Below are 15160 nucleotides of genomic sequence, written 5' to 3' on the forward strand. Positions count from 1 at the left end.
TAGCCTATGGGGGGCATAAAGCCCTCCACGATTGGTCTGTGGAGCAGTGGAACTAGGTTCTCTGGACTACTAGACATCCTTCACCTTTGCCATCCCAAAATATCAGCTGGAGTGATTTTTGTAATCCACAATGAACACAGGCTGTAGAGTCTCCATAGAAAAGCATTGCCAATGGAAAGGGACACTCTGAGCGCTAACATATGTCACCTAGAGTAAATTCTGGAGAGGTATACTCCAGCATTTGAGGTGTATAAAGCCCCCCCACCCCAGGATGGTCTGGGTAGCAGTGGAACTATGTTCTCTGGAGTGTGGAAGCTTCATCCTTCATTTCTGGCATTCCAAAATATAATCTAGAGTGGTGTTTGTGATCCAGAACTAATCATTCCACATCAGGACCTGACCACACTATTGCTCTTTTGAGTAAATGCAGTCAGATCCTCACAGCAATGTTCCACAGTTTGGTGAAATGCCAAAGCAAAGGCTGTTATCTGCAGCAGAGCAGGAAGGCAAACTCTATCTAAGGCTTTTAAGTTTTAAGACTTTGCAAGGGACATTGGACGAGCTGGTGTCCACAAATCTTTGGTCATGTAGTGTATCTACCTTGTCTGGACCACAACCGCCCTCCATGTGATCTTTAGTGCTGTCTATTTCTTTGCTGCTGTGTTTGCTTGTTGCTTTCCTGATGGTCTGTGTACTATCACAACTGTGAAACTTGAAGTTCTGGCTCATTCTATGGCATTGAATACAATGCTGATCACATGGACATCACCAGGACTTTTTGGCGGGTTTTGGACAACCGTAAGGAGGGAAAGCGTGCTGGCATGTAGAAGAGGGCTCTTTTTTAAAGCACAAGACCCTTTTTGTCTGTGTAGAGACGTTCCTTTGTTCTCACAAAAGTGGGTGTAGATCTTCTGCTGTACTGAACAAACCTTACCTTGAGTGTCTCTCGTATGACGGTTGTAATTACACTCTAATTAACTTCTCCTGGTCACCGGTGGATGATTGATCTTGAAGTTCTCGTCAGTTCCACTCCACTATTTTACATTCCACAAGGGAGCATTAACCCCCTCTGCATTGGATGGTACTTGAAAGTGTCCAAGTGAAGAAAACAGTGTCATGGCAATGAAGAGTAATGTTACAAAAAAGAGAAAGAGAGAGGGAGAGAGAGAGAGAAGCTGCTGTTGTTGTTTTTGTTGATGATGATGCGGTGGAGATGCCAGGGCTTTGCGTAAGAAAGGTCGAAACAAAAGGGGGAGGAGAGGGAGAGATGTTCGCAGCCTGACTGCTGGCATGGGACGGAGCTGCCATTATGTGGCGGGGCATGGCGGCTTGCCACGGCCGTCATGGGACTGGCTGCGGCTTTGTGGCGCGCACAGGAGCCGCGTCACTGTCTTTTCAGCTCCTTCGGCCTCTCCGCAGAGCCAGCGGGGTCCAGCGCTTTATTAAATAAATCTGAAAGACTGCTCAGAGTGCGCCGAGGCACTCCTCCCCCCCCCGTCTGATGTTGCGTCTGTTGTTTTCCTCCGCAGCCCTGAGCTGAATGCTTATTGATTTGGCTCCTTTTCTCCAGATTGTGCTGCTCTTATTCTTGCTGGGCAGTCGCAGCCGTGCGGGGCTAGTTTAGCACCCTAATGAGTAAACTGTGATTAAAGAAGACAGCGCTTATAATTTCTGGCTGTAATGGCTTTGGTCTTACACTTAAAGAGACCATTGCGACAAACAACGCAAAGCTCAGCAGAGGAGGCCCTGTTTATATTTGCACTCTTTTTGACGTATTTCACTGACTTCAGTGCCGGGAAACATCCAGCGCAATCAATAGCTTGTAATTGTCATTAACAAGCAGTTGCAGGGTTCTTTAATTTGTTTTTTTGGATGGTAATATTCTGGCCATGTGAGACGACTGTGAAACAGCATCGCCTTCCTCCGACTCCTTTGATAAGCAAGCGTTTAATCCCGGGCCCAGACACTCAGCTCCTCAAACAAACCCCATGTAATTAGAGGCTGATCTAAGGGAAGCCACAGCGGACGGCGTAGGAATCGAGTGCCGGCCGTTGGCCAGGGAACGAAATGGCAGGCTGCAATAGTAGTGGCTAATTCTGTCCTTATAAGCACGAAGAAAACAAACTCGAGAGCCGCTCAGAAAAACAGAAGGTTTGATGGCATTTCATAGCTGTGAGAAAACAGCGATACAGAACGACAGTGTGAACACGTTGTGCTACCGAGTTTGAGTAGACAGTTTAACAGAATTGCCAGTCAAACCCCCTCAGTCGAGTGCAGGGAAGACGATTATGCACAGCTGGGAGCTATGGTTTCTTCACTTTCAGGGTTAGCTTAGCAATAAAAAATCTGCAATCACAGCCAATCATACGGAAGCGTACTCCCACAGTCTGAAGCACTTACTTACCCTTAACCAGCTGAGTGCTAAGCAGCACTGTGACGGCATTTGAACGGAGAAAGGGAATCGGGAATATTTAACAAGGGATCACAACGCAAAGAGCGAAGTACTTTAAGGATCAGTTTCCTCTGTCTGTGACAAGCAGAAATGGGAAGGTTGCTTGAATTTACATTACATTTTACAGATACAGATTAATGATTACCTGGTAATAATGTTATCTGTCACATAGTACAAGGATTTCTATGTAAAAGTAAAGTAATCTGATTCATTTCCGATACCATTCTGTCTTTTTTTTAAAGTAATTAGATTAAATAAAGACAAGAGAAAAACATTTAAAAAACGTCCCATTCAGGTCCATAACTACCACGTTTTGGGCAGGGACACCATATGGGGTGGGAGGTTAGGACGATTCCAAATGCCTGTGACTGACAGGGGGCCTAAAGAAAAGTATGAATTGAGTATTTTGGCAGAATTGTAAGAGTTGAGGGGCCCAGTGTAATATCTTTTCATGAGACCCAAAATCCCTGGCAGCACTTTTGGTTTTGGGGCATACTCCTCCAGGATGAATAAAAAAGGCCCCACATGTCTGTTTGACGTGAATCTTCTGAGGGGCAATGGGTATAAAATCACACAGTGGCCCCCAGTAGATCTGTCTCCTCATGGTCTCCTCAGACATCTACCAAAGGTACTGAGGTCAGGCAGCGCTGAAGGTTATTCCGACAAAGTAATTCAAATACACAGACTAAGGACTGGTGCCTAATCAGACCTCCTTCTTCTGCCCTGTCAGTCTCCTTCAGCTTTCTACTCCCCATTTCCTTGCCTGTGTTTACTCTGTTTTTATTAAACTCGGATTTATAAAAACTTAATTAACCTAAAATGTTTAAACTGCAAAAAGCTTCTCATCCGACTGACCTTCTGAGCTGCCATATCCATCGACAGGTTGATGAACGGAACTTTTTTCACCGTCATTAGCTTCCTATACAACAATCTATGACTCCTACTGATGTGATTGGTTGGAATCTGAAGAGAGATACAGTATTGAACAATATTGGGGAGATGGAGGTAGTATAACTAAACCAGTACAACTGGTGCAGTTACATTAAAACTGTAAAACTGTCTTTAAAAATCATTTGTAAAATATTATTAATAGAAATATTATTTTCCGATGAGAAAAAAGTAAGGATACCCCCACATTTATTGCTATTTCTAGTGCCTACAACTAGAATCAGGTGCAGCACATCAGATGCAGATGTTTAGAACATCATTAGAGAGCATTCTGGAGGAATCTGTCTTATTTGAACCTCAGACATTTAGTTTTGTTCGCTCTTGATTGGTGAAGTAAGTGGTATTAACATGGTGAGATCCAAAGAACTTTGAGGTCTTCAGAAAGAAGGTTGTAGATGATGCAGATGTTTTTGGGAGGAGGTTTAAAAAGATCTCACAACACTTAAAAATTCTGCCATTCCACTGTCTGCTTAATCATTTACAAGTGCAACAACGGCCAACATGGCCAGGTCAGGCTGTCCTAGCACGTCTAACAGCAGACCACAAAATGCATAAAGAAGTCTCCAGCAATCCTAAATTGATGTTGAGAAAAAACACCTAGACCGAGACCAGGACATGTGAACCAATGTGCTTTAGACAAATGAATCCAAAGTTGAATTATTAGGACACTGTAACAGAGGACACAGCATTTGAGCATAAGAACCCATATAAACTGGAAAGCTTGGAGGTGTAAATGTCATTGTTTGACGCTTGTGGAAAATGTGAGAGACTATCTGTCTAAAAACTATAGCTGAAAGAGTTCTGCATTGAGGAGTGGGGAAAATCTTCTCCCAGTTGATTTCAGAGACTGGTAGATCATTATAGAAAACGTCTAGCTGAAGTTATTTAAGCCAAGGGGGGAAATGCCAGCTATAAGGGCATAGGGTGATGATTTTTAAAGACTTTCACTGGTTTAGTTATTTTTCCTCCATCTTTTATTGTTGTTTAAATGAAGATCAAATGTCCACCTGTTTAAAAATATTTTAAAAGACAAACGTTTTCATGGACTGTCCTAACTTTTTCATACGAATGAGCTGTCAGTAGTGCTATTTTATCTCCTTGGGTAGATTCCACTAAATTAATTGCCTCATTACACGAATGTAAGCATTAGCTAGCAAACAAACAGAAAAGAATGAAGTAAAGATAATTGGCCAATTGCTAATCTTCAGTCTGTAACTGCTAATTGTTTCATGTTGCATGCAGTGTATTTTGAAGGGAGGCTTGTGTGAAGATCTCAATAAGCTTTTAGCCTACATCCTGTCACAGCTTCAGCAGTCGTCTCTCCAGTCTCTTGGCAGTCAAAGGAATGTTAGCGCCCTGGTCCTGGCACCCTGCTCTCTCTGTATGCAGTATTTTGAATTTGCAGACATAATGGTACTTATGAATTATGAAGAATTATGAAATAACTAAAGTTTGGGAGAAGGGCCATGCCCAAACTTCCCCCCTCCATTGTTACTCACCCTATTAAATGCTCCTCTTTCCTCACCCTCTCGTGACAAAAATTTACACCTCACCACCACCCCGGCTTGTCCTTCTGTTCTAACTCATGCTTGACCTTTTCTCAGGGGGGTCCAGCTTCAAGTTTCATCAGCCACCCAGAGCTTTCTCAGGCTCCCCTCCCTTGCCTCATCTTCCAGTGAGAGTGGTCCAAACTTCACAAAAAAAAAAACTTTATTTAGAAGGTCTAAAGAATGTTTAGGAAGCTAAAGGCTCTCTACAACGGGCCTAGCGATGTGGGAATGCTCATAAAATGACTTGGATGTCCAAGCTCAGCCAATTCAGACCACATTGGAAATGAGCTTAACCTGTATCTATTAGTTAATATCATGATCATAGTAAATATGTTCTTTGTTAAAGGCCAGCACTTGCCAGCACTAGCTTTTAGAGGCATGAAAAGCTCCATGATTGCAGTTTCTTTTAGTAATTACCTTATTTTAATAACTGCCTTCTTCTGCAACTCTAACCGAAAACAGTTAGCATTACTCTTATTGTGTAACACCTTACATGTATTGCATTACCCCCCAACCCTGGTAATAAGAGCAGTAGTGTGTGAGAAAGAATCTTAGCTATTCTTGTGCCCTCACACATAATTAGACATTGGATGATTATTGCTTGTTGTGTTTCCTCCCTAAAATAAGGTCAGCGGTCCCGTTCACGATTCAGTGGCTTACACGTCCTTTCAGCTTTCAAGTTCAGGCCTACACATTCCAGACGTGGTCATAGAGGGGACAAAGAGCATGGGATGTACGTGCCTCCTGAGTGAGCTCATTGCAAAATACTGCTGATACTGTTATTTTTTTTTTTTTTTTTGGATGAGGAAATGGCAGAAGCAAAAACTTGAACGCTCCAGTAATGAGCCGCAACGAGACCTTCTGCCTGGCACCGTTGCTGGAGGACGTTTCTATGCATTAGCAGCAGCACAGGAACAGAAAGGGACTTTTTATACCATGCTATGTCAATCACAGTGGTATATATATATATTCAGAGCCTTTTAGATCCGCAGGGAGCAGGTAATGGGCTAGGGGAGGGTGTAAAACCTGAGGAGTCGTGGAGAGATGGTTGATTGACTTCAACAGTAAAACACTGACCCCTCCTGGTTGAAGCATGTGGAGACGCCGCTCGGCCCTTGGGTCCAGCCTGAGCACCCTCTCTGATTTCTAAACGATGTGCATTTTTGATGTGCAGAAATAATGATATATCTCTCTTTCTCTCTCTCTCTATCTCCCTCCTTCTCGTCATCTCTTTTTTTCCCTGTTCTGGACAGTTTGAGGGCTGTCAAAAAGCGTTCTCCCGCCTGGAGAACCTGAAAATCCACCTGCGGAGCCACACAGGAGAGAAGCCTTACACGTGTCAGCACCCAGGCTGTCAGAAAGCCTTCAGCAACTCCAGCGACAGGGCCAAGCACCAGCGCACACACATCGACACAGTGAGTCTACACTAGGGCTCCATCGTTAATCATCTGAACTGTGGTGATGCCGCTGCAGTTTCTATTGCAGGGGTTCCCAACCTTTTTCCCCTCATAACCCAGCCTACACATCTAATCACAAAAGCTGCCTCAGCCTACATGAAGATTTAACTGACCCGGGCTCAGTGTCTCGAATGCTTATCAGGATCATCTTAATTGATGGAGAGAGTGGTTAATGTGATACTCGCTCTACCATTGAAGAGTCATCTTTGTGCCAAGAGGCTTTTAGGAAGCTCAGCCCAGATCATTTTAAAAGAACGCAAATCGCAAATCGTGACTGTCAGACAAAAACCTTGTATCTTCAAAATGGCATAGGGGAGGAAAAACCCTTATTAACTTATTAATGGAAGATTTTATTCCAAGGCATTTTGGAGCATTTCTATTGGTCCATTCAGCATGAAATTCGAAAACATCACATTTAGTGAAAATGTAAAGATAATTAGTGAGCTGTATTCATTTTGCCAGACCAGTCAACAATCTTAACCTAAATATGATTATTACAATAATAATATTTTACATAGCCTACATCCTGTCACAGCTTCAGCAGTCGTCTCTTTAGTCTCTTGGCAGTCAAAGGAATCAGTGCTGGATCAAAGTAGCAGCATCAGTGAGTTAACGCCCTGGTCCTAGCGCCCTGCTGTCTTTGTATACAGCACTTTAAATTTGCAGACATAATGGTACTTATGAATAATGAAGAATTATGAAAGTTTGGAAGAAGGGCCATGCCCAAACTCCCCCTCTCCATTATTACTCAACCCATTAAATGCTCCTATATCTCTTCCTATATAACACCACATAACACTAGGTGAAGTAAAAATCATTGATTATCTTGATTTGCTCAGCAAGTAAACAGTCAGTTCTTGAAGGTGATGTGTTCTCTAAATTCCTGCAGAAATATAGAAAACTCTACTGGGTTCGCAAACTTTCAAGCACCAGCGTTACTCTCGTTGAATAAAAAAAAGGATCAGCATTTTGTAAAAAAATGAACCCTTCGCCAAGTGTTAAGCATGGGGGTGGATCTGTGGTGCTTTGGGGTCGGGTGGCAGCCAGTGACACAGGAAATACTGCACTGGTGGATGGAAGAGTGGATTCCACAAAATATCAGCGAATTCTGGAAGGAAAGTGACACAGTTAGCTCAGAAACAGACAAGAGCTGACAGAGGCTTACTTATACAACACAACAGTGATCCAAAACATCCCTCAAAATCCTCCATGAACTACTTTAAGAAACTCCAGCTGAAGTTTTGGGCTGACCCACACAGTCCTCTTGACTTGAGCAGCATTGAAAATCTGTGGGTAGATCAGAACATGCTGTGCAGCAACTCTGCCGGCGTGTACTGCAGAACTAGGGGTGTTTTATAATGGTTGGTTTGTAATTCTTTGAAAAAGAATAGGAGAACTCTTAGCTGGATAGGAGGCTGTAATGTTTACAAGCTGTGATATCTGCCAAAGAGGGTGTTACTAAGAACTCAAGACTAAGACTTAATACGGTGGCCAAACCTTCCAAGTACCACTGACCTTTTCTGTTAATTAAGACTGAAGTACCATCAAACTTAAACTATGTTGCTACTGAATAATTGTGGTAATATATCCACAACTTCAAGCATAATAATTGCTCAGCCCTTGTGTACAGCTGAAAATAAGGACCCAGAGTGTTCAGTGAGCCTGTCATTTCTACTAATGTCTTCATTCCAGCCCACCCACACAAGATGCTACAAAGAAGACGGTGCAGGTGCACTACTGAAAATGCCGCGCCGCTACCTCTGTGTGTTTCTCTCTGTGCAGAAACCGTACGCGTGTCAGATTCAAGGGTGTCTGAAACGCTACACGGATCCCAGCTCTTTGCGTAAGCATGTCAAATCACACTCCACCAAGGAGCAGCAGGCCAGGAAGAAGGTGAGAGTCACACAAGCATTGCTTTTGTGTCACCTTAGCACTGCATATGATCACATTAGAATTGAACTGAAATTTGATTTAGAAGATATCCAGTCTTTTATACAGTCATTTAAAATTAGGACACCCCATTAAACATTTGTCTGTTAGATAATATGTAGACATATGGAAATTTGATCATCATTTGAGCAATACTGGGAGATGGGGATAATAAAACTAAACATATTTGACTGAAGAAATCTCATTTAAAAAATGTGTAAAATGTAATTAGGAAGTTAGGACTGGACCTTGAAGCGATGATAGATGATTGCAAGGTTTAATAGATCTTGTTTTCAGGACCTCTTTGTACCTTAAAATAGCAGCTTCAAAATCATGGTGATGCTCCACTGACCTGTAATAAAGAGATTAGTGGCTCTGTCGTTGCTACCCCGGGCTCCACACACTGCCAACTGTACTATGTAACTCTGGAGAAACAGGCAAGAAAGTGGCTCATCCGACAGGCTTCTTTCTCTTCCAATGATGTCTCTGTACTTCTTGAGGAGTGGCTCAATGCATGAATCCCACTTCCTGACTGTAGGGAGAGCCCAGGAGCAAGAAATACCAATTCTCACTTAATGCTGCTTTAAAGGATCTACTGTAACATCTTGGTGGCACCACGTTCCACGTCCTGGAACCTAGAGTGAGCTGTTTTAGCAGCACAGGATGCACCAAAAGCACAAATATGCAAAGGCAATGGTCAAAAGCCGATGCGCACCAAAAGCCCTTTAAGCTTCAAGTACGGCTCAGCTTGACCCACCATCCCTTAAAATCCATAGAAGACAAGCGTCCAGGCTTTTTTCCTGTCCTGGCACCAAAGTGGTGAAACGAACTTCCCCTGGGTTTCCGAACGGCAGAGTCGCTCGCTGTCTTCAAACTTAGACTGAAGACCCACCACTTCCGAGAATACTTGGGCAAACAGTAGAGTACTATGTTCTCCATATTGACTTATCGTGTTTCGTAGTGTCTTAACTTGCAGGTATCTTTGAATTTTCAGCCTATTTAAACTAGCTAAGGCTATTCTTGAGTAAACAGCAAAGCACTTTTGTTAGTCGCTCTGGATAAGAGCCAGCTAAATGCCGTAAATGTAAGTAATAGGCAGGTGGTCATAATATTTTGACTCTGGTCATACCTGTCATTTACGAAATCATTTGCCATACAACATACATCATCATCTTTGAAGCTCTCCAGTCATACCAAGCTGATGCCAGTGTCATTTGTTTTTTACATGCAAATACATTTTAGGATTTTAGCCTCGTTCACTTACAAGACATAACACACACCAGTTTCCAAGGGGTTGTTGATCAAACTAGTAACTTGAGTAGGAGCTGTTCTCATTATCACCGAGAGAAAACAAATCACATCACCATAGATACAGATACTTACGGTGTGCTGCTTCTTAACTGGGAGAGAGTAAAAATAGACAGCAAAAATGTGAAGCATATGTTTTCTGCATTTAATGTCACTGATGCGCTTAAAATAGGCAGCATACATTCTAACACAACTCTACACCATTTATGCATGTCTATACAGATTAACCATAACATTTAAACCACTGACATGAAGTGAAGTGAGGAACATTGATTATGTGGGTACAATCGCGCCTGTCGAAGGTCCAATGGTGACAGGGTCATGAGTGCCCAAGGTTCATTGATATGCATGGGGAGCAAAGGGTAGCCCTTGTGGTCAGATCCCACAGAAGAGCTACAGTACTGAAGTACAGATTATGTCTTGTGGGTGGTTCCCTGAAAACCACAGAGGGTCAGAATTATACATACAGGGTCGAAAATATCCATACACCCACTTAGAGTATTAATTCAGCGGTGCTGAAAGTTCCAACAGGTCTGTTAACTTGCAAACGTCCTGTTAGTGATCATGATTGACTACGGCTGATGGCTTCTCTGTGCCCACATAAAAAGGGTTTGCCTGACAGCACTCATTGGATTGACCAACTCTCCAAGGATAGTCCAAGGAGCTCAGTGCAGATCTCAGAAGGATGGTGACCGGTCAGAGGTGTCTCTGAAACAACGCAGATTCCAAGATCATCAATTCAAACAAAGTCTGGGAGAAGACCCAGTCGTCACTCTTAGCTGAGAGGAGAACAACCCAAGAACCACCTATGCACATATGTCTGCCATGAATTGGAAGCAGCTGGAACATCAGTGTCAAGTAAGGTTTACCATGGTTACAATGGACTGAGAGGCTGCTGAAGCTGATGTTTGCAACTGTGCCACATGAACAAAAAGAAAGCCTTGCTTGACAGCACTCATTGGCTTGACCAACACTCAATGGGACAGTCCAAGAATCTCAAACACAAGTTGCAAATCATCTGTGAATCTGTGACATTTGTTTAAAACCTCAGGTCAGTGCCAAGAGACCAACTAATTTAATTGAACTTTACCAATTCTGCCAAGAAAAGAGGTCCAATATTCAACCAGCCAGAAGTTTGTTGATGGATACCAAAAGCATCTGTGAAGGTGCAACTAGCTAGGTGACATTTAACCCAATATTAGATGCTCTGTATGTGTGCATTTGACCCTGTGTCGATTTTAGGAAACCCCAAAATCCCCAGAATGAAAACTATCTATTGTTATATCCTACTCCAGAACAAGACCGGTTCAGAGAAATCACTGAAAGCCCAAACTTCCAATCCTTGCCATTAACATTCATGTCTATGTTGAGTGTATGTAAACTTCTGGCCACTACTGTAACAGCATTTTAGTCAATCTTGCTATGTACTTCAGTCTAATGAACACACTTCTTGCTAAGAGCCAGTTCATTTCCACTAGAGAGAACAGTCAGGATAAATGCTGTTTTGTCCACCAAAAAAAGAAATGTACGGTTCAACCAGCTGAAGTCATTAAAATTCATTAGGCCAAATTCATTAAGGAAAGCTGCTGACACAATGAAGGACCTTTGTTTGAACCAAAATGATTACAGTTCATTTGACTCTTTTTTTTCTCTTAAACAGTTGAGACCCAGCGCAGAGCACTACCAAGACGGGCTTTCAGAGTGCTTAACTATACAGCCTCTGCAGCACAGCCTGTCGCCTTTGGAGACAGTTGACATCAAGTCCTGCCAGTCCCCTCTAGCCACTGACTTGTATACAGGTACACTGCTTCTACTTGCATGTAAATGACATCTTTCAAACACACACACACACATATATGTATTTGTATGTGGTCAACATCTACAGCACCCTTGCATATTAGGACTAGGGATACACCAATACCACTGTCTTTTCCAATACGATAGCAGATTTTCAAGTATCTGCCGATACAGAGTGCAGATAGCGATACCAATTCTGTCTTAAATACTTGATAGATGGCTATAAGTGCTGTGAAATTCACGTTTCAGAGCAGTGAAAAAAGCGCCAAGTTTAGAAATTAAAAGTGCAGAAATGTAGGCAGCATTTCAGCTACACGTCTCTATGTAATAAGGTACTAAACTAAAGAGTGTGTGGCCTTTAAACAAGGTGCTGAAACTCAACTTTTAGGCCCATATATATATACAGTGACTTTTTGGTCAGTGTTTCTGGAATGCTCTTAACAGTTTTGTGAGCTGCATGGTCAATGACCATACACACTTTTCAGTTGTTTATCTATTGCAGTTTGATCCTGTGATGCTCTAAAAGTAACAAATGAGTGAACACAGACCAAAGCAGTTCACTGGCCACTTTTTTTCAAAAGATTTTCTATATTGTGTGCTAAAAAGCAATGGTGTCAGTAATGTTGACTAGAACCCATAATACATATTTATAGCAACAGGACTCGAAAATGTTTCGTTCTCTTATGCGCTTTCAGTCTGTGATGTCTCTATGGCTGGTGTGTTCTCCCACGACCTGTCCAGTCAAGTGACTTCTCTACACAGCTCCATGCAGCTTCCAGCTGCGGGACAGGTTCATCCTTCCCCCAGCAGTTCCCATGTCCCACTGTCTCATCTACCTCCAGCTAACAGCAGGTACCACCGTCTAAAACCTATTTTCATTGGAAATGTGGTTCTTAACGGGACGGCTCAATCCAGCTCAAATAAAAGACTTTAATGTTAGCCAATAATATGATTAAATTGTTGAACTGATCAGATTTACAAAATAGGCCAAATGTAATTTATTTGGTTTGACATATGTATGACTGTTTTAGGGGGTTCACAGTTTGTAAAGTAATTTAAATGGCGTGTTCCCCTCGCTCTGGTTGACGCAAACAGTTTGAGCAGCAGCAAATAAACAGTTAAAAAGAATAAAAACAATGTTTAATGATTTCTATGTAGACATTGCTACATATTTTAGAGATTTTAGGTGTTTTTTGTGCGACAGTGGCGATTATATAACATATGATCTAATATTTAACATATAATTTAACTACATACATAAAACATCCATGTTACATTTTGCCCCATGTGAAGTTGTGCCCTGCTCTTGCCCATTCAGAATGAAAACACCTAGTCTTACCACCCACCAAATATGCCTCAAATACTTCAATACCTCAAAATAGAAACTTTTTAAAGAAATGCCTTATGATACAAAGCATGGGACACGGGTGAACAAAGAAGGCTGAACTCCAGCCAGTTCCATGTATAAAAGCTGAACGTCTAGTAAAAGGTTGTTTAAACTTAATATTCCAATCATACCACAGACTAATTGTCAACGTCAAGCTAAACAAAGGTGTAATGTCTTGAGTTGTGAAGAATTCGCTCATTTATTCACTTACTTTCCTCTAACAAGGGAAGGGGAACACTTTATTTCACGGTCACCATTAAAGTCAATGATAATGAAGCTTTTTAATCGAGTACCCTGAGAACCAACGGTAGTCCTATTCCTCCCAAAGGCTCCTGCTGGGCCTAAAATTGGTCTCTACTTCACAGGAAGCCTGAAAGAAAGTGAAAGAAAAAAAGTGAGAGAAAAGAAAGACGGCTCATGCTAACTCTCATGTATAAGTAGGGGAAATGAAGGTGCATTTTGTGCTCCTCTGAGCCAGAGGTTGGAGCAGGCGGAGAAACACTAGGTGCCACGATAAGTTGGCATTACTTCTATACGCTTGTGTCTGTGTCTCTTTGCAAGGGTGATGAATTGGTTCGCATAATCTTGCATTCTCATCACTGCGGTATGTTTCTCCACCCTCCCCTCTGCCCTCCCCCTCAATACTATGTTTTGGTGCGCTCTCAATGAAGCAACCTGCCGTGGACTGAATCGCCGTTTCGTTAGCATTCATTTCGAGTTCACCTTGGCAGAGCAGGTTGCTATGACGGATTTAAATGCTCCAGCACTCTTTTTCTGTCTCTCTGATCTGCAACAAATAAGTCCTTGGACATTGGTTGTCATGGCTTTATGGCTGTTAGCTCATAGTTGAAATAATCTGATTTAAAATAAAGCGCCATTTTCCCTCCCCGTGAAAGGCTACCAATGGGCCTTTGTGAGCCTTACACGTCTGCTGTGGCACAGCGTTTGGGAAGAGGTTTACAGTTTTGGATTGCCAACGACACTGTTGCACGGTCGGCCCATAGAAACCCGTCTCTTCGGTGCTGCACTTCAAAGGACGAAGGGAACGGCCCCTGCCTTGCCAGAGCCAGATGCTCATGGCTATGCGCTGCCCGCAATTGTTCCAGTAGCAGCAGTAGGCGCGCAGCGCACCGCAGGACTCCTCAAAGACAATTGGCTAGTAAGAGCAAGTTCTGCTCTGCCTCATTGGTCTTAAGAGTCTGCATTAATTGACGCTATAGCCGCCGATCAGAGGGGAAGCTGAAAAGTGCTTCAAAGAATCTGAAAAAATACCATGAAAGTCCGAGGCGAGTGGCCTGCTGTAATTACCTCTCTATGTGTTAAATCAGTTGTAAAAAACCTTGTAGCCTCTTTTCTTTCTCAGTGGTTTTCTATATAGTGTATAAACGTCTATAAAGTCTTTATGATCCACAGCTCCACAGTTTTCAAGCAGTTTTTGCATCCATGAAATCCTTGCTCCTAAAAGCATGCACAGTATGGCTAAAGGTATGAGGAAACCTGAACGTTACACCTATAAAAGCTCGTTGGACATCCCATTCCCAATCCATGGGCCTTTGAGGCTACGGCATTCTCCACGCTTCTGGGAAGGCATACATCCACTCTTCTGGGAAGGCTTTCCACAAGATTTTGGAGTGTCTCTGTGAGGATTTGTGCCCATTCAGTCAAAAGAGCATTTGGCACTGATGTTGGACGAGAAGGCCTGGCTCTGAAGCGACGTTCCAAAACATCCCATAGATGGATATTATTATTAGATTTAAGTGGCAGTCTCAACAGTATTCACACATAACAGACTGTAGTTGACATAAAAACGAATAAACTAAGCTAAGAGTGCAAAAATATGTTCGGATATTAAATATAGAAAATTTTTGGCAGCCGAGTATGAATCTAAATAAAAAGTGCAAATCTGCACATATCAGGTAATTTTGCCCCCTGATGCTATCAGAGTCTCTTAATGCTGAGCATTAGCCGATACCGATCTGATTTTTCTGTGTGCGTAAATATTACAGCCCCACAGTTTAGAGAAGATGAGCTGCTGATTAATCCATTGATAAGTCCATTTATTTTAAGGATCAGTTTCTATAATGAGACTGATTTCTGGACTGCCAATTACCCAACCCATATGTAATCTCTCTGAATGTGCTCCTCAGTGCTGGTTTAAAAACAGAGAAAGGCAAGCGGTTCTTCCGCTGGTAAAACAGAGCAGTTCTCTAGGTTCAGATATTATGGTCTGTTTTCAGGTTCCACTGTAAAATAGCTCCACACTGCAGACTTCTTTATTTATCTTCTGAGAATGTCCGCACTGCTGCTGTCTGGGTAGTAATGTCCATTAATA

At 42.4% G+C, this 15160-nt stretch overlaps 1 protein-coding gene across 5 annotated transcripts in view; it reads left to right on the forward strand.

The window, feature by feature from the left end:
- Window positions 1-15160, forward strand: part of glis3 (GLIS family zinc finger 3) — a 38308-nt gene that overhangs the window by 15958 nt on the left and 7190 nt on the right. For 4 of the 5 annotated variants that reach the window (XM_072659388.1, XM_072659391.1, XM_072659389.1 and 1 more), the window contains 4 exons: window positions 6204-6365; window positions 8190-8300; window positions 11305-11443; window positions 12137-12293. In XM_072659388.1, coding sequence (XP_072515489.1) covers window positions 6204-6365; window positions 8190-8300; window positions 11305-11443; window positions 12137-12293 — 569 coding nt within the window. The remainder of the gene's footprint in view (window positions 1-6203; window positions 6366-8189; window positions 8301-11304; window positions 11444-12136; window positions 12294-15160) is intronic. The other variant, XM_072659390.1, reaches the window with a different exon arrangement.

The sequence above is a fragment of the Salminus brasiliensis genome, chromosome 16, assembly GCF_030463535.1.
Source record: "Salminus brasiliensis chromosome 16, fSalBra1.hap2, whole genome shotgun sequence".
In the NCBI taxonomy this organism is placed as follows: Eukaryota; Metazoa; Chordata; class Actinopteri; order Characiformes; family Bryconidae; genus Salminus; species Salminus brasiliensis.